Source organism: Panthera onca, chromosome B2 (genome assembly GCF_046562875.1).
Source record: "Panthera onca isolate mPanOnc1 chromosome B2, mPanOnc1 haplotype 2, whole genome shotgun sequence".
In the NCBI taxonomy this organism is placed as follows: Eukaryota; Metazoa; Chordata; class Mammalia; order Carnivora; family Felidae; genus Panthera; species Panthera onca.
Window position 1 is genome coordinate 149,432,003 of NC_138343.1, and position 26,583 is coordinate 149,458,585.

The 26,583-nt window shown below is 47.7% G+C and overlaps 1 protein-coding gene across 6 annotated transcripts in view; it reads left to right on the plus strand.

Annotated features, from left to right (window-relative positions):
• The window catches only part of AFDN (afadin, adherens junction formation factor), a 138,999-nt gene that overhangs the window by 51,785 nt on the left and 60,631 nt on the right, over positions 1–26,583 (plus strand). For 5 of the 6 annotated variants that reach the window (XM_078447566.2, XM_078447568.2, XM_081795791.1 and 2 more), the window contains 6 exons: positions 5,281–5,392; positions 6,657–6,824; positions 14,276–14,370; positions 15,194–15,456; positions 20,636–20,705; positions 24,526–24,641. In XM_078447566.2, coding sequence (XP_078303692.1) covers positions 5,281–5,392; positions 6,657–6,824; positions 14,276–14,370; positions 15,194–15,456; positions 20,636–20,705; positions 24,526–24,641 — 824 coding nt within the window. Of the gene's footprint in view, positions 1–5,280; positions 5,393–6,656; positions 6,825–9,684; positions 9,736–14,275; positions 14,371–15,193; positions 15,457–20,635; positions 20,706–24,525; positions 24,642–26,583 lie in introns of all 6 variants that reach the window. The other variant, XM_078447567.2, reaches the window with a different exon arrangement.

Genomic DNA, 26,583 nt, shown 5'->3' on the forward strand with positions numbered 1-26,583 from the left:
AAAATCAGGTAAATAAGTCCCAATTTTGTTCTTGCTTTTATTTTTTCTAATATTTATTTTTGAGAGACCGCGCACATGTGCATGGTGGGGGGAGGGGCAGAGAGAGAGAGGGAGACACAGAATCTGAAGCAAGCTCCAGGCTCCCCGCTATCAGCACGGAGCCCGACGCAGGGCTTGAACCCATGAGCTGTCAGATCATGACCTGAGCCAAAGTTGGATATTTAACAGACCGAGCCACCCAGGGGCCCCTGTTTTTGCTTTTAAAAATTGCTTCAGTTATTCTGTATTATTTATGTTTCTGAATAAATTTCAGAATCAGCTTGTCCATTTCTGCACAGAACCTGCTGGAGTTATGACTGGATTTGCATGGACTCTAGATAAGTCAGGGGACACCCTGTCCTCAGTCTCCAGTCTTCTAGGCTGTGGACAGAGTGCACCTCTGTGTGTGTGATCTCTGTGCTCCCAGTAGTATTTTGTAGTGCTCGGAGTAGAGGTCTAAGACCTCTTTTATTAGCTAGATTGAATTAAGTAAAAGAGTCTGTTGAGTTTTATGCCTTTTAATTTTGTTGAAAAGCTAAGAAGTTATATTCAGTTGGAAAAACGGTTTGGTAGATTTTGTAGTTTGATAAATATAGTTGAATTGTCAGCTGAAAATAGATGAGAGAACAGATTTTTTTTCCCATTAAAATGACAACAAAGAAATAAAAACTTGTCTAAGTGCTCAAGAACGAAGAGAATGAGAGGAGAGATGGCGGAAGATAGGGTTGTGAGTGAATTTCTGAAGAAGCACGTGACAGGTGTCCTGCTCATTGGGCCGCAGAAAGCCTACGGAGAGAACCCGCCAGGGAGGAGCTTGCTAGTGCCCATGTCACGAGCCCACGCGGACCCAGGAATGAGTTGCTTTAGCACTTCCCGAGTCCACATTGAAAGCGGAGCTAAATCATATTGGGTTGAAGGTTCCCAGAAGCAGTGGACTCCACCAGATTTCCTTCCCATTCCAACTGCCGTCTCTTGTCTCCGTGTGAAGGCTGTGGTCGACCTGATGGGGAGGAGGCCTTGTGTTTGGGGGTAACGGGCACACAGGGCACAGCAAGGGCCTTGACTGAAAGCGGGAGGGTGGAGCGGAAGCCTCTGCCCAGGATGCTGACGGCCAGAAGATTTAAGGACTTCTCCCAGAAGGCACTCTCTGGCCACGTGAGAAGGATGTGTATGCAAACTGACCTGTGGAAGCGCTGGTCCAGTAACCTCAGGCCTCCTGGCAGGAATCCTCGTGCATACATACGTACGTACGGCCCTCACCTTGAGGTCTCTCGTGACTCACTGTTGAACATGAACGGACGGCCAAGGTTCAACAGACACTGAAACACCTTTGAGACGAAAGACCAACCCAAACAGGCAAAAGAACACAGATGAGATAAGACAGAAAGCAGACGGAAGTGTTCAAAGACCGAGAGACTCGGACAGTAAGGAAGACCGTGTATCTGTGGAATAAGACCAAATAAGTCCTGTAAGAGGGGACACTCAGACCTTAGAAGTTTATAAATGTAAGTAAATAAGGGATAGGAGAAAAGTATCAATAAAAGGGGTGAAAGATAAAGGTAAGGAAACATGCCAAGTGTAGAACAAAACGAAAAGATCAGAGAGTTAGATCCGCAGTAGAATACCTAACACTTACCTAAAGGAGGGTCAGATAGAGAAAGCAAGAGGACATGGGGAGAGAGAGAAGTTACCAAAGAAATGTACTAGAATATCTCCCCGAACAGGAGGGTTTGAGTTGCTGGTTTGAAAAGGCCCACTGAATAATGGTACAGTTACTGAAAAAGATCCAAACCAGGGCATACTATTTTGAAATTGTAGAAAACTAGAGAAAAGAAAGCAAGGATTCCAAGGAGAAAGATTCGAGTCGCATATAAAGGATTGGGGGGCAAGATTGCTGCCAGTCATTTCAGTAGTGGTCACGGAGTCTGGAATACATGTAGCTTTCTAATTCAGAGTGGAATGGTTTCCAGTCCAGATTGTTAAATGGTAGGTACATGGAACGAAGACCTTTCAAAACCCGTAAGGCCAAACTTACCACCCATTCAGCCTTTCTCAAAAAGGTACCGCAGGGTATTCTCCGGCAAGATGGGCGGAGTGGGCCAAGAAAGGGAAAGATCCAGCCAGGCTCCCAGAATAGAGTCCGGCACAGGAGGTCATCCCAGCAGTGGTGGCGAAGGAGGGTCTGGAGGGCATCTGTGCAGTCATCCTACAGAGCACCCGCTTCAGAGTGGACGTAGCGTTTGAGATTGAGAATGGTGTTTATAAATAAGGTGAGAAGTGTTACGGTCTATCTAAAACAAGGGGCTAGTGAATTCCCGAGTGTGTTTCTGTGAGGGCTTGTTCTCATTCCCGTGTGTTACAGCAGGTAGTAAGAAGCAAACTCCGCACCCATCACTGAAGGGATGCCCATCTGTACCATTGAATACCTGTGGCTGTGAAACATGATGAATTAAACCCATCTTATAAAACACCCTTTATTTGGAAAAACAATTACCGTAAAATAAAATGAAGCAACGTGAACCCCTGTGTGTGCATCTGTGACCATAGAGCAAGGTGGATGCGTGGGAAGGGTACGCTCCAGGTCACTACCCGCCGACGTGAGGGGAAGGGCAGGGAATGGAAGATTTTGAAATACCACGTGCGATGCAGATGTGAGCCTCTTACGTGAGGTAGATGGGTGAAGGTCATTGCCAAAAGCGTGGTCGTAAAAATAGTTCTCTCACAGTGGGGTTCGTTTCTTCCTTGGGCTTTTCTGTATTTCACTTTTTCACAGTGATCCTGCATGATTGGGAATGGGGACGAAGCGCCTCAAAGCTCGTGTCTCCGTGGGGTGGGGAAGATAGGTGACCACGAGCGTTTGGTGTTGATGTGCTCTTTCGTTTCTTTGGTCTTACTAGGGAAGAGCAAGAACTAGGATTGGTGAGTTGCAAGGGGAAACCGTGCTTCCAGATGTGCAAAAGTATATTTTATACTGGGTTTCTGGCTATTAGCGTTCATAGATAGAGAAACTGTATCATGACCTGAAATTCCACCATACTTTGGGGGGGGGGGGTGCCTCGGGTCAGGTCGGGAGAGCAGGTAACCAAGGTAATTGTGTCTTCCCTCTGGAGGGAAAATCCTGAAGATCCGGGACGTTCTGGTGCATTTTCTCCTGGCGGTGACGTCTGAAGTAGAGGACGCCCTGCGGTAGTTGGGCCCTGGGGACCCTTGCCTTCCGTTGAGGAGCGCGTGGTGGGAACTGCTGTACCCACGGGAAGCACCTAATTGGGCCCACGGATAAGGGTGGATTTGGATACGCGCTCCTTACACTTGGGGTCAGCAGCGGCTATAAACGGTGTTCCTGGTCAGAATAAAGTCAGTAAATCGGTAGTGTACGAGTCCTGCCCCTGCTACTCTGTGGTCACCCGGGGCAGGAGCTCGGTTACCGGGGCCTGACCTTGTGCTCCGTACTTGGGATCGCTTAAGTGTCTGCCAGGGGACCGTGGACCATTAAATAATACTCAGTTCCGCGTAAAGGTGCGTTCGATATAATACATGGTAATGAACTTTATCATCTTTTCCCTTTCCTTCATTTCTGCTGTACTTTTACGGATGAACTTCAGAAGTGTAAGGGCACCTTAATCAGGGTCATGAGGTTGTAAGAGCCTGCTTCGGGCTTGTAGTGACGGGCCTCTTTGAGGTCACTTGAATCTCTTTTGAGGGTCTCCTGCTTTGGGTTTTCTGTTCTATCACATCCTTGCAAATTCTGCTTCGTAGGCAGTACGGAGGCGATTACCGTTTTAATCCTGTTTTCTTTCTTGGCTTGCCATCTTGCTAGCTTCGTGATACGTAGCTCTTCCATGCTCATCGTTGTTCTGGCTGTTCAATTATTCTACAAATATTTAAGTTCCTCTTGTTGGATACTCTGCTAGGTTACAAAAACAACAGCTGTCTTTAAAGGAACTTACAGAGAAGCCAAGAATGAGAAGAGAAACATGGAGTGCTGAAATGAGAGCAATCAGGGAAGGCCTCCTGGAAGAGCTGTAGTTGAGCTAGACATGGCCAGTGGGTCACCGGCCTTCAGGCCCAAGAAATCGGGGAAGTATGGGATTGATGGCCTGCTCTGAGAGCTCTGAGTAGTTCTACATGCCCGGATCTACCAGGGTGTGTGACAAAGATCGGGACGCAAAAGAGGAGTGAAGGTCAGGTCCTGAACTGTGTGTTCTAAGCCCAAGGTACCAAATTCAGGACAAAGCAGTACGAGGAAAGATGAATTACTTTAGCAAGAGGGTGTGTTGTAATGCATTTGTCTTTTTAAGGTAATCTGAAGCAGTGTGGAGATGTTGTAGGCTTCTGCACAAGAGTCTCATCCATCTGGTGTGTGAGTGTGAGGCCGTATCTAGGTGGTAGGGCCTGTGAACAGAACTCTGTTGCAGTACTGGACGTTGAAAATAATGTTCCGATGCCACTGGCTTGGCTTCTCATATTTTACTTTCTGTAGTCGTGTTGTGACGTGTTAGTATTTCAAATTGAATGAAGGGTGGGCCGATCCAGCAGGTGCATGAGGTCCCTGGGCCTCCGTCCCCTTCATTTTTGCTCTGGATTATTGCGGCTTTCCCAGGTTATTCAGAGAGCTGTTTGACTACCATGAAAACATAAAGTAGTAAGTATTATGGCATGATGAATTTTAAGAGCGTCGTGAATGCAGCATTTTAAACCAGACACTTAAAGACATCTGTTGCGTGAATAACCCTGTAGTATATCTAAATGATCTGATTAAATTTAATCATAAAGCTGTTATCTACAAGAAAGAGCTATTCTGTTTTGTCGTTATGTGACAGCTATCCTGAGAGATCCCGCCTTAGATGAAACTATTTTGTAAAAATGGTTACCGGAGAGTGCGCAAGTGGGTTAGGGACCAGGGGGATGGAGCTACAGTAGAGTGATCTCTCCTGAGGAAATTGCTCACAATCTGACCAGTACGTACAGTCCTTCCATAAGAGTTTGTTTAAAAAAAACAAAACAAAACAAAACAATCACTCAGCTAGTTTTTTGGGGGGCCGGAGAGGCAAGTGAGTAGACGCGGCACAGCCAGCAGGCTGAGCCGCGTTGGAAGCCGCTTCCGCGCAGTGCTCCTCCACCATTGTTGGTGGTTTGAGGACTGGGGGTTTGGTCCGTTTAATTCTGTTGTGACTTTTATTTACGGGAAGTTCTTTTTTCTGAATCCTGGTGTCGTCACAGTTAATTATTTGTTCCTTTCAGGTTATGCTGCCTCCTGGAGCCCAGCATTCGGATGAAAACGGTGCTAAAGAAACGATCCTCGACGATGACGAGTGTCCTTTGCAGATCTTCAGGGAGTGGCCAACTGACCGAGGTAAAGGGTAATTTTATTCGTTACAGAATCGCTTATATGCTACATTAAACCTCTGCCTGGGGTGTCAGCCGTGTGACACTGTCAGGGGTGCAGGAGAGCGGGCGTGGCTGTCTGTGCCCTCCTCCCCAGACCTGCTGAATGGCTCCTCTGGTCCCTTGTCCTGAGGGCCACACTCAGCCCACGTGCAGCGGGGGTGTGGGCCCGGAGCGGGCTGTCACGCTGTGGTAGGAGGAGCCGGAGTCCTGTCTGTGCTGACCAGGTGGGCGGATTGATTACAGGGGGGACTGTAACCTGCAGCCCCGAAGATTGTCAGCAATTCGGTCATTTCAGATAATAAACCAGACTTTTCACTGTTTAGTTTCTGCTGATTGTTTCAGAGCAGGAAGGTTGAAAGCTATGTTTTGATGAAATCTCATTTTGCTCTCAGTTTCACGTGATAAGCTGACTGTCGTTCAGTGGAGGACCTTTGTGTAATAAAGACATAAAGATTTATTGCCAGTTCATCCTATCAGTGCTTGAATGTACGTTGGTAGTTTAAAAAGTACACTTGTGCTTAGTGCTTTCTCTAGACTGTTTAAAAGTGAACTGTATTATAAAGTCAGATTGCTTTGAATTCTGAGTGAATTCAGTTAAAAATCAGATCAACTAAAAAACATTTTTGTGTGTATGTATTTGTGTATGTGTGGTGGTGTGTGTGTGTGTGTGTGTAAACTGATCATAGGGTTAGTTACCAATATAAGCATTCATTTATTCTTAAACTGATGCTCTGGTATTTTTCAAGCATGTAATATGCTTGGGTAGTCATTGATTTAAAATAATCTTTGCAGGGGCGCCTGGGTGGCTCAGTTGGTTAAGTGTTGACTGCAACTCAGGTCATGATCTCCTGGTTTGTGGGTTCGAGCCCCACGTCGGGCTCTGTGCGGCCAGCTCGGACCCTGGAGCCTGCTTCGGACTCTGTGTCTCCCTCTCTCTCTGCCCCTCCCCTGCTCATCGTGCTCGCTTGCTTGCCCGCTCTCTCAAAAATAACATTGAAAATTAAAAAAATAATCTTTGCACATGGCTACCAGAGTTTTTCAGAGTACGAGTGACTAATATTTCCTCCACTGAGTAAAAGTATAAATTGAGTAAACCTTCACTCGATCATTCCTTGAAAGGTGTTATTAAGTTATATTTTCCTGATAAATCTTACGGGAGTTGGCCATCAGTCACTCAGCCATCCTCGCCTGTTTGAGTCTGGTTGATGATTTACAACATTCTGTTCTAGGGGTTTTAGTCTTTCAGTTGAAGAGGAGGCCGCCAGACTACGTCCCGAAGAAAACGAAGAAACATGTCGACGGGAAGCTGGTGAAAGGGAAAGAGAGAGCCGAGGGTTCCGGCTACGGCTCAGCACTTCCGCCCGAGAAGTTGCCCTACCTGGTGGAGCTCAGCCCAGGTGAGAAGGATGATCGGTGCACGTTGTTTCAGCTTTAAATGTTCTACCTGTAAGGAATTGTGTTTAAGTACTCTTTCAGTTGGCTGAAAACCTTTTTTAGACCGTTTATTTTTTAAAAAGTTACTCTCATAAGATGACATTTAAAAAAAAAATAACAAAACAAACAACCCAGAACCTTGGGGTTATATGGGACATGTATGTTTACGCATAAAAATAAAGTTCACATGGATAAAAATGAATATTGAAAAACAAAATTTAAAACCGTGAGTATGAGGTGTTTAAGGACAAATGATACACGTCTTTAAAAAATGTTTTTCCCAAAATAACCTTATAAAATACTTAGTCTCCTAAAAATGACAAACTGGAATGTACTCTTTGGGCAAATTTAATGCAAGCAGGTACACGTGGGGTAAGTGTCCTGTTGAATGTGTGAACAGTGTGAGAAAGAGTACCTTTAAGTTGACCAGAACAGTAATCCACCTAGAAGAGGGAGGATATTTGGTTTTAGAATCCTAACAGACTGGGTTTCTTTTCATGTTAGTGCTCGGTTTCTTTTTAGAGCTCTTCTCTAAAGCTGTTCTAAAGTAGCCTTAGAGGCAAAGAACTCTATGAACGTCCTTACAGAGGTGTTTTGTACACACATGTGGATGTAGAGTGAAATGTGTGTGTACGTGATGTATATAAATACACACATGACCTCTTGGTCGTTCAGCTCAACTATATCCTTTTTTATTCATTGGCTTAAAATGGTGGAGTGTCCCCCGTATTCTGAAATGCTTTGAAGAACAGAGATTGCGCTCTCGTGCCCAGGACTGCTTTCCGATACAGCTCAATTAGTAATTACAGAAGAAGCTGCAAACGTCTGGAGTTGCTCAGACAGGAATTCTGTCCTTCTCTTCCTGGGTTCTCGAGCGTTGGTGTTTACGAGATGTGGTCCCGCAGCCGGTGGCACAGGCAGGCTCTGTGGACGCGGGAAAGTAGGGTTTGGGCCGATGCTCTGTAACTTATGATCGGTGGCGGTGTGCGGTAAGTGGTAGTTTTTATACTTGTTACGTTTGAGGAATTATCAGAATCGGTGAGCTGTTTGTGAGGAATGTGTCAGTGTTGCTTTGTCCCTCGGTTCTCTGACCGAAAAGTTCATTTAAACTTGTCGCTGTGGTTTGGAGCCCTGGCCCGGTATTGCTGTGCGACCGGAGGGCGTGTGCACACGGTGGCCATCTGAGGGCCAGCCGGTGTGTCGGAACTTAGAAGTTTCTAGGATCATTGGGTCTGCTTTTTGAAAGTTTGCATTGCGTGCTAGAAGCTAATGGTTTTCTCCAAACCTAAATTTTTGAGGATTCAGGAGTGTCTGTCTGGAGGGACCTGATAAAGAGCTGACATGGGGTAATTTTCAGAGGACGGTGGGAAGGGGGTTTGCATGGGGAGCAGAGCCGGGGCGAGCATTCATCCGTGCATCTGTCTCACAAGTATCTATTGATACTTACCACGTGTCAGGCCCTCCCTGGTCAGGGCCTCCGAGGTACAGCCACAGCAAGACCGATGAGACCTGCCGAGACCTGGACCACTGACATTCTAGTGAGAACTGCTATTTTCCCTGCTCATTTCACGTTTGTAGTCACCCTGTTAAACACAAAGGAGTTTTGTAGGCACGTGTGTGGGACGAGAACAGACCCCGCAGAGGAACCTTTCTCTGGATGTTGGCGCAGCGTGCGTGGGGTTCTCGGTCGCATGTGTCCCTCCTTGCTGGCGCCCTGCTGCCTTTACCCACCTTGACGGTGGAGCTTCTGCTCCGGGGAGGGCGAGGTACCAGAGCCGTCCCCGCCCTCAGGTGCCTCCCTGTGGTCTGACCTCCTTCCCCAGTGCCTCGGGCTGCCCGCCAGTTCGCCTCCCTCGCCCTTGTTCCACGAGAGCCTGTGATTCACATCGGCCACACGGTCGGTCCCCCGGGTAGACGAGAGCCGGGCCGAGGCCTTCCTCGCCGAAGCCATGTTGTGTTTTCTGGGCCATGCTGTTTTTGCAAGTTCATGTTTTTTGTTTTTTTTAATTTTTTTTTAACGTTCATTTATTTTTGAGAGAGAGACAGAATGCGAGTGGGTGGGGGCACAGAGAGATAGAGGGAGACACAGAATCCGAAGCAGGCTCCAGGCTCCGAGCTGCCAGCACAGAGCCCGACGCGGGGCTCGAACTCACGAGCTGTGAGATCCATGACCTGAGCTGAAGTCGGACACTCAACCTGCTGAGCCCCTGGGGGCCCTGCAAGTTCACGTTATTACTAGTTGAGCAGTCAGCATGCTGACTGAGGTGGATTTCGTTTCCATTTACGAGGAAATAATGCTGGTAAATGTGGGTTTGTCCTGAACAGATCAGTGTTGTATTTCCACCGGACGTGTTACCCACCAAGCACCTACCCACAAGGCTGGGCCCGGGCTCGGTGTTTCCGAGGTGTGGGTGTGTGCTCATACTGTCCTCACTGGCTTTTGCAGAGATGGAGGGGTGGTAAAAAGTCCTTTTATTCTTTGATTTGGATTTAAGTGTGTTCTTTTAACAGAAGGAATCCGCCACATTGGGTGCTCGTCTTCTATGTGATGAACTAACCCTTGCTCTTCTGCTCCGTGACCTGATGTCTTGGTGTTTCCTTAACAGTGTGCGTTGGTTTCTAACACACACGCTGCCTGGAGCGCTGTTGTCTTGTCCTCACAGCCCTGAAAACTGCGGGAGAAATGTGCTTTTCACCCTTTGAAAGGTGTCCTCCTACAGCTCACCCTCTCCTGTCTCTCTCCTCCTTCCCTCTTCACGTGCTCCGCGTGGCCTCTGTCCTGCCGGTGCTGCCTTCACCTGGGCCCCGTGCATGTGCGCCTAGTCCCAGGGAGAAGGAGTCACTTTGCCTACTACAGCTATCACGCTTACGAAGGTAATGCTATGCTTCCTACTACTGCTGGGACTAGAGCGCTAATGGACGTCTTGGGCAGAACAGTGTTACCTGACCAGACGTTTTCTGCATGAGTTTTTGAATTGATACGAATAACTTGATGCTAAGAAACGGACTGTACTGTCACCTTATCCGGATCAGTAAGTGCTCCGTATGCAGCATTCGCTTCATTTAATACAAGCGTTTTTTATAGGAACGTCTGGTTCCCTTATTCGGGTTAAGTCTTAAGTGAGAGATTGCGGCCAAAGAAGGGCGGGAATGGTATTCCTGTCCTTCCCCTCCTCTGCCCAGGCAGGTTAGGAAGCCGGGAGAAGCTGGGGGAGGAGGGGACAGGGGCGGGAAGAGAGCGAGGGTGGTGGGTAAGAATGAGGCCCAGACGAGCGGCAGGTGCCCTGCTGTCACGCACCCTGGCTGTGATGCCGGCGGGGAGGGCTGTCCCAGGCAGTGGTGTGTGTCTGACAACATTTGGGAGGCTGAAGGGGAAGAGAATCCACCCTCAGCTTGTGTTACGACCACGTTATAGGACGTTTCCAGGGTTAGCTCTGTTCTCCTGGTTGAAATCTGTTTCTTGTTAGCGAAGATGTACTTTCTCACTTAGAATTTCTCAAATTTGTGTGCGTCTTTGTGACGTTCCATAGTACAGGTAGTTTTGGTTTTATGGAAATATTTCTTTTTTTGTTTTTATATTTTGAGTGTTATTTTTTTACATGTTAATGTAACATTCTAATGCTCTCCCATGCCGTATAGAGTTTACCCACCTTTTAGCATCTTCTGTTTGTTGCATTTCCTCCAAACTGAGTGTGCACGTTTTCATTGGTTATTAGCCGAACTGGGAACTTCGGCATTTGTTCTTTGTAAAGAACATTTCAGCAAGTGATGTTTATCACCTGTTTTGATAATTCTACATGCATAGAGTCTAAGACCTGTTTTTACTGTGTGTTTTGTATTTTTTTATTCCTGAAAAGGATTCTTTAATGTTTTCATGTGTTTGTTAATTTCATACTGTAAAGTTATGGGGCACTAGGAAGGAGAAAACACTTCCTTTTTTTTTTTTTTTTTAACCTGCTGTGTATAAAAAAAAAAAAGCATATACTCCTCAAGTTTGACCAGAGTGTTTCTAGTTTTCCATTTTTAAGAGGAGCTAGTTTGTTTGTTTTTCTAAATAGTGAGTGAAAATACGCTCTAAGCTCTGTTTCAGTAAGCTTCAAAAATTTGATAGTTGTGGGGATGTGAACGTACGTTCAGTTTCTCACCACCCCTGGGACACAAGAAACACTCTGTGGCTCAGCCTTCTTTCAATGAACGCATCGCTCCCCCTTTTGTAAGTGGTATGGCAGACCGTGTTTCGTACCAGAAACTAACTTGCAGAAGTTCGCCCTGGGAAACGAGCAAAGGCAAAAGCAGAGCTGGAAGGGCAGCATTGTCCTAGGGTACGAACAAAAGTGCTCTTGACAAAATGGCCTTCTGTGTATAAGGGCTTGTTTTCTCTTAATGTTTAGGGTACTAGGAAAACTTGGGGTTATATCTCAAATTAAGAAAGGCAAAAGCAGAGAAACAAGGTGCAGAACAGTGCGAATGGTAATTTAGCGGTAGCAGAGTCGACAAATAGAATTCAGGACATCCAGAGACTTGAATTTTAGATAAAACCCCGGTGTTGGTGTGAATGGGGCCCAGCGATTGCCCATTTGACTAGATGGCCTGTATTTCATGTGTCAACCCTGAAGAGTGTTCTAATGTTTGTCCAGAAAAAAGAAAAAAAAATGTGTGTTGAGTTGCTTAATTGTATGTGCATAAAACAGATTTTCAGGATTTGCTTCTGGGTGGACAATTAGGCCAGGAAAAGAAGGCTGCCTTTCATTGTGTACTTTCTGTGCCTTTTGAATTTCGAACTACATGAATATTTTATATACTTTTGACTTTCTGTCAGGACAGTAAAGGAACCACCTGCTAGAAGCACTGCTGTCGGAGGGAGAGTTACTTAGACTCGTCTGTGCCTTTAAAGGCTCTGCAGGTCTGTCCTGTGTGCGCAAGAGAGGTGCTCAGGCAGGAGTGAACGGTCTGTGGAGCACTGTTGAGTGAGCAGGGGGGGAAATGCAAGGGTTTGTTGCAGGTACCACGTTTCCGTGTTCGTCAACACCCCTGAGATGGTCCCTGTCCTTTTACTAAGGACAGAGGAGTGAAATGTTCCAAAAAGAAAGATGTCCATCATTTGAAGATGACCTGCCTCCCCTGCCCGTACTCCCCAGCTCCGGCCAAACCCCACTGTATCCAGTGAGTTTGGTCGCTGCCACTTGGCTCACTCAGAATCCACCCCTGGAGGCCGTATCTGTGTTTTCCCTTACTGTGAAGTCGTAAGAACTGAGGAACCGGGGAAGAAGCTTCCCTCTGATCCGTCAGTCGGAGGTTTCCCGCACAGCGAGATGGGGGGGAGGGGCAAGAGGTCCGTACTTCCCCGTTGCTTTATACTTGCAACTCTGCTGATGTAGCAAAGCACAACCTGTCCACCTCTTAGCTCACAAGGTACCCCTCAGAAGCACTCAGAATGCAGAAGAATGTTCATGTCAAGTTTTTCTTTCATCCCTAAACTGGTATTTTTCATGTTCTTGGTATTTTTCAACTTTGTATGGAAGCCATTGTTCTTCATCGTTTATTTGCTGCTTTTGCTTACTTTGTAATGCATTGGTGTAATTTCTTTGTGACCATATTGCATTATTTTCTTCATTTTCCGTCACTGATTGTTTCCTGTTAATAAACTAAACCTTTGTTGAGTGTATACTGTGGAGCAGACGCTGTACCCAATATCAAGATACAAAGATTTAAAAAAGAGCCGCCAAGGAGCTCGGAGATGGGGCGGCAAGTAAATAAAACACTCGTGCACCAGGGAGAGCGGCAGGAGGATGAAGCGATCCGTGGTGCTGAGGAGGACGTCGCACGCCACTTCCTGACCGGGACTATGTACTGGGACTGCCTGTGCTGTTTAAAGCCGGCAAAATCCCACACATTCCTAGGGGGCTTGGACTCTGCGGGTATGGAAGGGAACTGCCCGCGTCCAGGGGAAGCCCTGGATGGTTCCAGTGCCTCATTTTGGGTCAGGACTTGGAGTTGAAATAACTGTTTAAAAAAAAAAAAAATGCTCCAGGTGGCACCGCACATGATGAGAATATTCCAGCTGTGAAGTGTGGTAGATGATGAATTCTCATTCACATGAGATGTTGTGTCTCTCAAATACAGGTTATTTTCATCCAGATTTGACAGGTTTCTGAAATACGCCAGAAGGGGGAAATGTTATTGGAATGTTACTCTGTGTGTACTGTGAAATTGACAACAGTGCTCATAGAACTTGTGTGCTCGCAGGGTCTTTTGTCTGCCGGAGCTCAGGCCGCACCACAGCTAAGAGACTTGAGCAGTCTACACCCCACGTGCGCTCCCAGTGTTTAATTTCGGAAGCGATTGCCTCCTGATCCCAGCGACTAGAGATTGTGACTCGTGGCCCCATAAGTGGGGCTGCAGGGTAGTAGCACGTCGGTGAAGTAGGTCAGGGAGGCTCCGCTCGGCCTTTTAAGGACCTGGTGTAGGTTGATGGCCACGGCCCGGAGGCGGGTCAGGACTCACTGATCCTGTGAGGCCTGTTTCCTTGTACGTTCACAACTCTGAAATCTGAAGAAATCTTTGATCCGTATCCTGCACTGAGCACAGTAGGCGAGAAGTGAGTGAACATCTGGGTACAAGTGAACAGCTGTCTTGCTCTTCTCCCTTCTCCTCCCCACGCCATCCCCGTCCCCAGCCCACCACAGAGATCCTATCCTGCACAGGGAAATTAAAGAGACCTACAGTTCACCGAGGTATAAAATGATTGGCCACCCACCCCCCCCACCCCCAAGTTCCCATGGAGCTAAGCACATTTGATGGTAGTTCTTACTGGAACTTAATGTCAGAAATGGGCATTGGAATCACCTAGGGAGATTCTTCGGAAGACGTGCGCGTGGGCCTCCTCCCCAGAGATCTTGGTCCAAAAGGTCTGGATGAGCCATGAGGTGATATGTTTAAAACCTCCACCAGTGACCCTGCTATACCCCGTCCGTGCACCTGGTGCCTGCCGTGTGCGGTCTGCATGGCAGGTTTGCTGGGAGGAGGATCTGGTCTGAAGGGAAGTCCGTGTGTGTTGGTCATCTTTACCTGCTAATAGAGTTGCTCTTCAGAATCGTTAACAAAAATCCAGGGCCGTATGGCGGAGAGATTTCTTTTCATGTGGTAAGAAGATGATGGTTATAGATGATGATGTTGGCACCTTAAGTCACACGAAACAGCTGATGTGTTTGTGTCTTAAGTGGAAGTTTCTGTACATCCACTTAGTTAAATTGCATGGCATAAATTTGGGGAGTTTTTGATAAGAAATCCTGAGAATTGAGAGCTGTCGTTCATTCTAAGACAAGCTTTTGTTTGCTTTTGTTGGCCTGTTTCAAATGACATGACAAGAACATTACCCTTTACAAATGAAGTTCTGTACTTTTTCCTTTTGCAGATGGTTCTGACTCCAGGGACAAGCCCAAGCTTTACCGCCTTCAGTTGAGCGTCACTGAGGTCGGGACAGAGAAGTTCGAGGAGAACTCCATCCAGGTGCGCGGGTGGCCACAGGTCTAGCTCCCTCCGTAGCTCACACTTGGGTGGGCGAGGGCACGTAGCGCAGGGCCTGCCGCACGGCAGCGGATGAAGGAATGGACAGAAAGGAAAGACTTTATCTTCTAACATAAAGAAATGCTCCACTGTGAACAGAGCAGACTGTGAAATTAGGTCCCCTCTCCGTCTCTAGAAACTTGACGTGGTCATCGTGTTCCTCTGAGACTGCTTTTCTCCAGAAGGTGGTGATGACTTCATGGGTCTTTGTCAGGATTAGAGGAGGTGGCCTGTGTGAGAGTCCTGTTGCTGGGACTGATGCCCGTAGCAGTGGGGGCTTCCTGAACGGTAGTTAAAATGTTAGCAGGATGTGGTTCTCAGGTACTTAATGAAAACAGCATGAAGTGTTCTTTAAAGAGGAAGTTCGGGTTCATTACCTGATAGAACTCAGCTGAACTCCGGCAGACCGCCCTTTCTCCTGTGCTGCCCTTTGCCGACTGCAAATGATGGGTCGGGTCCTTAGTGTCCTTTCCTGTGCTAACATCCCTTCCTTCAGCATAGCGGTAAGACAGATAAAGGGTGTGTGATCCTAATGATCTGTACAGATTATTAATTATCTGGTAAATGTTTCAGGTGGCCGTGTGCTTTTCAACCCTGTATGTCTTCAGTCAGGTTACTGGATGCTAAAATTAATGTGTTCAGTTTGATGCTATTTTGACAGTGTTTACGTTTGTACTGTTGGGAGGAAATCCACTAAAAAGTACCAAAACTTCTGTTTTTAAGTACTGTGTCCTTTGTGACGGAAGTTTCTTTGATTTTATCTTAGCTGTTTGGATCAGGAATTCAGCCCCATCACTGTGACCTCACAAACATGGATGGAGTTGTCACCGTGACTCCGAGAAGCATGGACGCCGAGACGTACGTGGAAGGACAGCGCATCTCCGAGACGACCATGCTGCAGAGCGGGATGAAAGTGCAGTTTGGGGCGTCACACGTGTTCAAGTTTGTGGACCCCAGCCAGGACCACGCTGTGGCCAAGAGACCCGTGGATGGAGGCCTGACGGCCAAGGGCCCCAGACAGAAGCCTGGGTAATTCTATGTCAGCTGTGAGAGTTTCAGGGTGTCTGATCGTGTGAGAAGCGATCAGAATCAGGCGTGCGTTATTACAGGTGGTTTTATTTTTAAACATTCCAAGTGGGGTTTGTTCTTGTTGATTTGGGCTGGTTTTGGAGGAGGAAGAAAGAGGTCTTGACTTTATCTGAACATTGGAAGTTGGGGCTGGTTTTTAAATTATTTTCAGGGTTTGTCTTTTTGGCCGATACTTGACTCTCTCAGGAAGAACTGGTGGTATTCTCCGTGATGGTCCCGTGGAGCTACAACTTTTGTGGCGGTGTTTTTCTGCCCGCGTTAGTGAAACACGTGCGGCATTAGAAGCGTCTCAGCTCCACCTGGTGCCTTTCTGAGGCCTTGCCACGTGGGCCTGTCACCAGAAAACAAAAGTCCTTACTGGCCATCTAGTAAGAGTTCCTGAGTGGGGAGGGAGTAGGACTTCATTAGGTCACTGATCGTTCTTTATAAAGCAGGCGCTCGCTGTCTGGCTACTCTGTTATCCGTTCCGCAGGTTGCTGGGGCACGGGTCTTGGGAAAATAGCCACGTGGCCCTTCGAGCCCAACGGCTCGTGCCGTTGATGGCCACCAGAGAGCCTGCGGTAGGAGCCCTGCTCCAGGAGCGTGCCGGGAACAGGATGTGGGGCCAGGGACAGCGCGGGGCCGCGCTCTGTGCTGCCCGGCCCATCGTTTCCTTCCGGGGCCTGCCTTTGCTCAGCCCGCTGCTCAGAGCTCGCGTTGTGGGCCAGGTGCGAACTTGTAGCTGCTTGGAATTGTCTCTTGCCAGTTTCTCGGCTTTATAAAGCCTACTGTGATGGTGCCTGGTGGGTTATCAGTTCGTCCTGGGTCCTTGTGGAGTCCTGGCCAAGGAAGCGATCAGAGGCAGCTGGTACGAGTAAAGACGTGACGTCTGTCTGCACGCTGACACTTTGGGGATCCTCACACGTGTCCGTGTGGGACGTGTCACGGGCTGGTCGCCTCTCACTTGGAGCTCCCAATTGCGACCCAGGACCCACCCCTCGATCTCCGCTCCTAAGGAAGACCAACAAGGGCTTTCCCACTCAAAGTCCGTTTCTGCCCGATGCTGTTCCAAGTTTAAGCTGAATGCGTGTCGAACCTCACCCTTCTGTTTTGCCTCTGGGAGGAGCTTTTCTCTTCTTGTTTTAAGGTCTTGTTTATTTATCAGGCACATCCTCCTTTCCTGTCTGTGTCATGACCTATACGTAGCCTCTTTTCTTTCAGCACATAGTCATGTTCAGATGGTTTTGTTTCATTTCCTTTCATTTGTCATTATTTTTAATGTTTTCCATTTTAGTCCTCAGCTCTTCTTCAGCTCTGCTGCTTTCTTTCAGCACCAGAGACCTCTCTGCCTGCCTGAGGGTTTTCTTGCCACACTCATTCCAAAGACATGATCGTACGACGCGGGTTCTTCTGGTGTGTTCCATGTTGATTTTCAGCAGTTCCTGCGGTTACCCCCAGCTGTGCTTTGTCCCTGAGTCGCGGGTCCCGTGTCTGCTGGTGGCGGTGGTAACGGTCTGCATCTGCTGCTGAGCGTGGGCGCACCACCGCCGCGACGTCTTGCCCTGGGACGTCTTGCCCTGGGATGTTTTCCGTGGAGGGAGGGATCACTCCCGGCTGTTCTGCCGTAATGGTCCCTGCTTTGGGGGCCGACAGTCGTCTCCTTGTTGTGTCTCTGGCCGGAAGCAGAGGTCGTGTCAAGGACGTGGCTTAGGTCTCCTAGACAGGAATGTGCTGTGAAATTTTATGTTAATTAGTATTACATCTTTTTCCTGTCAACCTGGTGAAACTGCTCACTGGTTGAATCTACCAGCGCTTACGTGTCCATCCATAGATGAGAAAGAAGTGTCATTTCTTAATAAACACATCATTTTGCTCTACTGTGCAACTGTTACACACATTTCTAGATCGATAACCCAATAACCCAAGTATTTAATATTTCACAGACGTGCGTATGTGTGTTTGTTAACCGAGGTGTAATCGACATATATTAGTTTCAGGTGCACAGCATTCTGATGCGGTGTAAGTGGGCACACAGTCTGGGTAGCGTCCGTCACCAGACCTGCGCACAGTTATTTTACTTGCGATGAGAACTTTTAAGATGAACTCTCTTAGCAACTTGCAGACCTGCAGTACAGTAGTAACTAACTATAGTTTCCATGCCGTACGTCACGTCCCCAGGACTTCTCTTTATTTTATAACTGGAAGTTTCTACCTTTTACCCACAGCCTCCCAGCCTCTGCCTTTGGCAACTGCCAGTCTGTTCTGTGTCTATGAGCTTTTGTTTTTGTTTTCATCTTTTTACATTCCACGTATAAGCGAGATATATGGTACTTGTTTTTCTCCGTCTGGCTTATTTTACTTAGTACAGTGCTCTTAGGGTCCATCCCTGTTGTGGCACATGGCAAGCTGCTTTCTTCTGGCTGAGTAATACTCCTGTGTGTGTGTGTGTGTGTGTGTGTACGTACGTACGTACATGTACACACACCGCGACTTTATTCATTTATCTGTCACGGGACCCTTAGGTTGCTTTTATATCTCAGCTGCTGTAAATTATGCCGCAGTGAGCCTAGGATGCAGATCTGCCTTTTCAAGTCCACGTTTCCATTTTCTTCAGATAAATACCCAGCAGTGGAATTGCTGGATCATATGGTGCTTGTGTTTTTCATTTTTGAGGAACTCCGTACTGTTTCCCGCAGTGCTGCACAAATTTACGTTCCCACCAACACTGCGCACTGGTTCCCTCTTCTCCACATTCTCGCCGACACCTGGTATTTCCCTCCTATGACTCTTGTTAATGTTTTCAGTAATAGCCATTCTAACTGGGTGAGATGACCTCTCATTGTGTTTTTTTTTTCTTGTTTTAATGTTTGTTTTTGAGAGAGAGACAGACTGTGTGTGAGCAGGGGAGGGGACAGAGAGAGGGAGACACAGAATCTGAAGCAGCTCCAGGCTCCGAGCTGTCAGCACAGAGCCCGACGCGGGTCTCAAACTCATGGACCGCGAGATCATGACCTGAGCCGAAGTCGGATGCTTAACCGACTGTGCCCCTAGGGTAGCACAATTTGATGCTGATGGCCAGCGTGGGAATTTTATTCATTCATCTATTCACTTATGTATTTATCTAGTCTGTATTCATTGAGCACCAGTGTCATGTGTCATTGTGCTCTGAGTGCTGACGTGATCAAGACCTGGTTCTTGCCCTCACAGGTCATACTGAGATAGTGTCATCAAAGTCATGAATGAAGTCACTTTGTAATCGTTTAGTGTATCCAGAATGTAATACAGCTGAGTCCATGTTAAATTTTAGTTTTGTCAGCTTTGGTGAAAAAATAATGAGCTTTGCATGGTGTTAAATGAATTTGTTGTTCTAGAATAATTACAGGTGGAGTCAAGAAAGCTGTGGCTATATTTATGTCGATAAGAGGGAGTCAGGGATGGGTAAGGTGTATATGTAGCTTTGAGAGATGACAGAGGGAGGTGAACTATCATACTTCTTTTTTGCATTACCAGAGACAGAATAGCTAAACTGAATTTCCCATTCAAACCATTAGAAACCAGGAGAACAGTTTCTATGTTTTGTAAATATCTTAGTGACACAGGATAGATGAGAAGATGTAACTTTTAGTAAACGCTTGTATTTTCTCAAGTTCCTATTTTAAAGTGATGATATTTTGTAGTTTTTTTAATGTTTATGTTTTGAGTGTGTGTGCCCACACTAGTGGGGGAAGGGCAGAGAGAGAGAAAATCCCAAGCAGGCTCCACGCTGTCAGCATAGAGCCCGACCTGGGGCTTGAACTCATGAAGGTGGAGATCATTACCTGAGCCAAAACCAAGAGTCGGATGCTCAACCGACTTGAGCCCCACAGGCACCCTTTTATTTTGCATTTCAAGATGATTTTCTTTTCTTTCTTTCTTTTTTTTTTTTTTTTTTTTAACGTTTGTTTATTTTTGAGAGAGACAGAGACAGAGCATGACTAGGTCAGGAGCAGAGAGAGAGGTAGACACAGAATCCGAAGCAGGCTCCAGGCTCTGGGCTGTCAGCACAGAGCCCGACGGGGGCTCGAACCCACGAACCGTGAGATCATGACCCGAATGGAAGTCGGGTGCTCAACCCACTGAGCCACCCAGGTGCCCCCCAGATGATTTTATTTTCTTAGTGATGAGGTAGAGGAGGAATTTGTATCAGATTTTCTAATTCGAAGAATTGTTTTGAGTTTCCTCATCTCTTTGCGGTTTCATTCTATAGATTGGGCTTAAACATGAGTTTAAAGTTACCACAGTGCTGTGAAACTAGACCCTTGTCTTTCAAATACTGTAACAAAAGAGGTTATCATTCTCTTTGACTGTCTTGTGCAGAAGTCCCGGAAATGTAGGCACTAACCCATCTTGTCGGTTTCCAGATGTTTTTAGGGCTCTTTGTTTTCCTTTTATTGGGCCTCTCTCTTGGGCTGGGATTAATGGATTGTATTTACCCTCATTATTGAGTAGGACTTAAAATTTTTTTTTTTTAAACGTGTATTTATTTTGAGAGAGAGAGCTTGAGCACATGAGGAGGGGAGGGGCAGAGAGAGAGAGGCTTCACGCTGTCGGCACGGAGCCTGCAGTGGGGCTCTCAGTACCGTGAACTGTGACCTGAGCCACAATCAAGAGTTGACCGACTGAACCACCCAGGTGCCTCCCCATTTCTGTATCGTGGCCCAAGTGGTGGTATCCGTGAGCTTTTCAGCTCTCATCAGATTGGCTTTCAGAGGAAGGCAGTTTAGTGCCTGTGCCGTCTTCTCCTGAGGTCAGTGTCGCTTTCCCTGTGTTGACAGACGGGCTCGTGGCGCCACAGACTGGGCACTTCATTTATGTGCCATTATGTGATGAAGCGGCTTGCTTGTTTCTTGGACGGTTCTTTCCAATTTATTGTTACTAAAATATAGTTTTAAAAGCATCCTGAGAGTATTCAGTATAGAGCAGTAAGAAAAGTTCATAAAGTTTTAACAGCGTTTTCATTCTGTGACTTTATATGCTGAAAATAAAGTGGCGTCTTGATCTTTGAGTTGGGATATTTAGCCGTTCCTTTTGTGTTAAGAAAAACGATGCCTTTTCATTTGAGAATTGTTAATTCAGTGTCTTTCTTTTTTTACCCTGGCAGAATTGTTCAGGAGACAACTTTCGATTTGGGGGGAGATGTTCACAGCGGGGCAGCGCTGCCAGCGAGCAAGGTGGGTACTTTACGTTGCCTGTAGCAGGGAGTTTGTGTAGCATTCTGGAACATTCTGGACCCCATGGCCAAAGCGTTGGGAGTATGCTCCTGGAGCTCTTGCGAAAGCCGACTTCACAGTGACTTCTGACCGTGGCTTGCTGTCCTGATCTGTGCTGTCTCCTGGCACCACACCAAAGGCCGCGCGGGTGGCGAGCTGGGCTGTGTCCTCCGAGCGGGGGGCCCAGGCTTATCCCCTGTGGAACCAGCCCTTCTCCGTCAGGTGACCGCTGGAGACCGTGGACTTCCCCTCTCCTCCACCTGCCAGCTTACCTTCTCGGGGACCTTGCCCCCACAGTTGTCCTGTATCTCCGCGTGATGGGGGATTTGTGTCCTCGTTCTGGTTATCTATATCGCTCAGTAACAAACCACCCCAACCTAACTGACCAAGGACGCACAGCACCCGTTTTACTTGTGCACAGCTGTGCCATGTGGTTTGGACTCACCCGGGCTGTTCGTTGGCCGGTCTTGCTAGGGGTTCCTCGAGTTGCTGCATTCGGCTGCTAGTGGGCGATGAGGTGGCCCGGCTGTGCCGGGACGCAGGTGGCCGGGCCCCCCTCTCCACGTGTTCTCCTGTTTTCTCCCTGGGACAGCTTGCTCGTCTCTCCACAGGGGTGGCCAGACGTTTGGGTGTCTCACAGGAATCGTGGAACCGACCGGCCTGCTTAGGCTTGGGCCTGGGGTGGCACACAGCACCCACTTCCTTCGCCTTCCGGAAGGGGCCGCCGAGGCTGTGGTTCGTTGAGGCCACGGCACAGCCGCCGCCATGCGGACACGCTGCTCCGTCTCCTGTTCTAACAACTGTACCGTGCGCTCCAGCCCTTGCCCAGCTTTCTGCTTCTCTTCCCAGCACGATTTCTTGAGGAAACAATCTGCGGTCCGCTCCCTGTTACTCCGTCTCCTCCCCTCGGCTCCCATTGGCTCCTGCTGTCGGAGGGACCGTGTGTGTCCCGGTCTCTGATGGTCTCCGCACGGCTGAGTCCGTGGCCTGTGTCTCCTCTGTCTAACCTGGGCCCCTACTGCATACTGGGGGCGCTGCCTGACTTCGGCCCCCAGGGCGTCGTTCTCCTGGTTTCTCCCCCATCGGTGCTCAGTCCTCCTCTGGCTCATCTGCCCATGCCTCCTCCTTCCCCGTCCCCTCCACTTGGCCTCAAAACTCGGTTTCAGACCCAAGGCCCCTTCTCTCCTGTCTGTACTTGTTCCCTAGGTGATCTTAGGCCGTTGGTAGTTAAAATACACGGATGTGTTCATTACCCTTGACTGTATCCTTGGCCCCGACCTCTCCAGACCCCAGAAGCTTGCTTGACGTGGCCATGGTGATGTCTGACACGTGTTTCGCACGCACCACAGCTAGAGCAGGGCTGGGCTCTCTTGAGCCTCCTCGCCCTTCCCCGTCAGTAAGTGGTACCCTCGTCCGTGGTATCGTTCCAGCAGAAGCCCGTCACTGCTTGTCCTCGCTTCCTTCTCAGCCTTCAGTGTCGGCGTGTTCCGTTTGCGTTGGACCGGAGTAGTCCGCAGCTACCTGCCTCTCCCCGTCGCTGCTTCTGTGGGTGACACTGGCTGCAGTCGTCACACGGCAGAAATGCTGCATGGCCTCCGAGTTGGCCTTTCTGCTGCTGCCCTGGCTCGTCACTCTTCTCCCCACGGCCAGGCTCGTGTTCTGAACATACGACTTAGAGCCCGTTACCGCCCGGCTCTCCAAGCCCCCAGTGGCTTCTCATCCCAAATGTCACACACTTCCCTCTGGCTCACACAGCTCCTTCGGCCCCGGCCACCTCTCCTCTCGACCTGGCCTGTGCACAGAACACGCGCCTCCTTCCCATCCGGGCACTGGGGCCAGTTTGTTCTTCCTCGACTGTCCTTCCTGCTGGTTTTCGTGCAGCCGGCTCCTTTCTGCTCATTCCTCCTTGAAATCTTCTTGAGCGTCCAGGCATAGTTCATGCTTGGTTCATAGTTCATAGTTACAGCGCCTTATTTTAAATTCTCTGTGCCAGCTGATGCTTGCCTTGTTTGTTGACTTGGTGGAGGTAAGGGTCCCACTCGGTATGTTCACTGCTGTTCTTCTCGTGGTGAGAAGGTGCCTGGGGCACTGGAGCTGCAGCAGAGACCCCTCTGAGAAGTACGTGAGCAGGTACTCTTGGAACCAGATGCAGCTGTCTTCATAAAAAGTTTAGTTTCTTATAAAAATGTATGCTCGAAACAGAAAACTCAGCAAAATGAGGAAAAAAATGAAAATCATTCATCTGCAGTTGATAGTTGACTGTTGATAATATTTTCGTGGATCCTCTTCTAATCTCTTTCCTGTTGTAGATGTGTTCATTTATACATTTAAAAATAATGAGGGGTGCCTGGGTGGCCCAGTCAGTTAAGTGTCCGACTTCGGCTCGGGTCATGATCTTACGGTTCGTGGGTTCGAGCCCCGTGTTGGGCTCTGCCTGACTGCCCAGAGCCTGGAGCCTGCTTCGGATTCCGTGTCTCCCTCTCTCTCTGCCCCTGCCCCGCTCGCACTCTCTTTCCCAAAAATAAACATTAAAAATAAAATGAAAAAAAATAAGTATCTGCACACATCCACACCTTTCTGTCCTGCTTCCTTTGGTTATTATTTTGTAAGCCTTTTATTTGAAAACAACCTAAAATTGTTTTATAATATGTTAGCTTATAAACGTACCATAATTTACTTACCCATTGCCTCCTTATCCATTTATAACAGTTTTTTGTAGTCTGTGCTGCCATCCTGGCCAAGGAATTTTATTTTTATAAGCGTATTTTATGAAAGTATTTATTGTGTATGAATGCATGTATTTACAAACGTGATTGCCAGGACACCCTGGACTGGTGAACATTTTAAGCAGCCTAACAAAGGATTAGTTCAGTGAACTTTGGTAAACAGACAGCTGTTACGCAGCCATTACAGTTCTGTGACATAAAAATACCATCCGATGTTTACAACACATGAAAAGGAGTATTTTTTGTGAAGGGGGTTGTATAACCTCCTTTATGGAAAATATGAAAAACTGTAAAGATACGGCCCAAAGTTACTCTCTAGTTGATAAGAATGGCTTCTGTTGTCAAGCTCAATTTCTACAATAAACAGATGTAGCGAGAAATCTCACATAACATTTTTGCTACGGTGAATTTCTTTGTATAAGTAGAATGATGCTGTTCCTGTTGTTTGCTTAATAACCCGGGTAGCTTTTCCTTCTGCCACAGGGTGGTTAGGGACGTGCCCTCCTTCGAAGGACTGAAGTGTACTGTATCGGGCCCCTGTATTGTGTTCTTTCTCTCCTGATGAAGGGCAAGAACCAAACCAGCCTCTGTCCTGAGTTCTTCATTGGGTGTTGAGCCGTCATGAGCAGATTTTTGACTCCTTTCCTTACAAGTAAAAGAAGGACCCTGACTTTTCAGAGTGGACACACGCTCAGCTCTGTTCTGATTTGAGAGAGCGTTTGGGAGGAGTCGCTCCCGTCCCTGCCCGTTTTGAAGAGCCCCGTTTACACGCACCACCTCCGCACGCCTGTGTGTTAGAGCCCGCCTTTAGCTCTTTGAACAGGAAAGCAGCTGTGTGGTTTGTTCTTTCGGTGACCGTGTTCTCGGGCGTGCGTCTGTGCACCTGACGTCCTCGGCACGGCCGTGCCCTTTCTGCTCCCCGCTCTTCTCCGGCATCTGTGTCTCGCCTCCCCCTGACGGGCAGCCTGGCATCAGCTGTTCCCCTGCAGCAGTCTGCGTGAGCGTGGCTGGCTTGCACGCTGTCTGTAAACGCTCCGTGTTTTCTCTCGGCTTAGAGCGCCACCAGGCTGGACAGCGACAGGGCACTGCCTGCCCCCGGCACGGCCGAGCGCGGGACAGTGAAGCCGATGCTGAGACTGGAGCAGCAGGACTGCCGCCGGCAAGAAAACAGGTAGCGCGCGGTTCCTGTGCAGTCGGACGGGTGGGACTCGGACGGGTTGGGGGGGGGGGGGTTGGGGACCAGTGGGACTCGGGGGGAGGGTTGGGGGATGGCCGAGCGACTGCTGAGGGTTTGGCTGATGTTTTGAGAATGTTAGCGTTGTTGTAAAGAGGATTTTCTGTTCGTGTTGCCGAACTGGAAGAAAAGGCATTGTCAGCAGCTGTGTGTGTCCCTTGCTTCTGTGCCAGGTGCCGTCTGCCCAGGTGAAGCAGGAGGCACTTTGAATTAAAAATGCTTCTATTTTAAACGTGCTAGTCTATAAAAACAAGGAGAAGGGAAGTTTTTACAGGAGTTTGATATTTGATCATTTGTATATTAAGACACCCTACAACCGGCCATTTCACCTGTTTGTAGATGAAATCCTTACATGTTCAAATACACATGTTAAAAGCCAAAAACGATTTTAAGTGGAGTTAAGAATTCTGAGTGCCACATTACCACGTCTCCCGCTCTGACATGGCACGTCTTCCTGCCGAGGTGGATAGGGATGAATATTGTCTCCTGTCCTCGTTCTTGAAGAGAGAAGTTCTGTCTGCCTTTTGTTATTTCCTTTTCTTAGGATTTTTAAGTACACGTTACCTTAATTAGAATTCTACTTTCTTGCGATTTCTAAAATTGTTTAAATGTCGAAAAGTAATGTCAGTGCCTCAGATAACCAGTGAGGAGTTCAAGCGCTGGTGAGCCGGAGCCGCAGAGCGCTTCGGCAGAGGCATCTACACGGACGCAGCGGCTGGAAGACCACTCCTGTGTCCTCGTACCATGCGGGCTGGTGTCAGCAGGGGGACCGAGGCGCCCACCAAAAATCCGTTCAAAGTTTTCATGAAGCCGCTCTAACTCTTCTCTTTCAGATCCGATACCTGAGGCCCATGTCTGGCCCAAGGTCACTTACCAATTTGGTGACAGGCAGCTGATTTGGTTCTTTAATCTTCTGCCTTCCAGTAGAGGGCGCTGTGTGTTATAAGACTTTAATACCACTCATCACAGTAATGCGATTTCTAGGTTCCTGTGGAAATCTCAGGTTTTTACCTTGTTTTTATTGTGGGCTTTTCGTTACGAGAATTTTGTTGATTGTGAATGTTTTTAGATGTAGTAATAAGTCTACTTTCTGTGTGCTTGTTTCTGGTGGCGTATTCTAGAATAAGATGTTTAGCACTGTAAACTATATTAATACGGCGTCAGAGGAGTCAGATGATGGCCAGTTGCGTGTTAGAATTTATCTTATCCTGCCAGCAAAGATTTCACTAAAGGTTTTATTTGACCTATAAATACGTATTATTTGGTTGGTGCTACAGCGTGATGGAAACATGATTCTTCTGCTTCCAGTCTTTGTATTTCCATCTCCAGTGTGGGCATAAGCAACACTTCATTGGTCTGTTCATAAAAACCGAAGTTACTTTAATAAATATGTTTAAAAACACTAGTTTTAGTCAAGGAAAAAATCTTTTTGAATAATGGAGTTCTTTAAATTACCACTGACACGTTTACTTTTTCAGTGAGATTTTATATTCCTTATTTTTACCAGATTTCTCAAATGGATGAAACAGACAAGTGAGGTTCACCCAGTTTATTGTTTGACTAATGAACTGAAAGATCTCTGCAGTTTTAGCTGTCTGTATGTGTGGCAGTTAACAGACTTGTTAACATAGTTGAGCATACAAATTCTGTCTGAAGAGCTTTTTTATACCTGCATTGTCGAGTTAAATCCAAATCCCAGATCACAGACTAGATGAGAAGTTTTGAAGCACGTAATTTGTTGAAAAGAATCTTGTTTTTCCTTCTAGTGATTCTGATAGTCCGGGGTAATGGCGTTGGATTTTCTCCCGGTCGAGGCCTCAGTGCGCAGGGGCGGGAGGGGAGCACGGGCCTGCGGGAAGGAGCCACTTGCGTCTGTGGT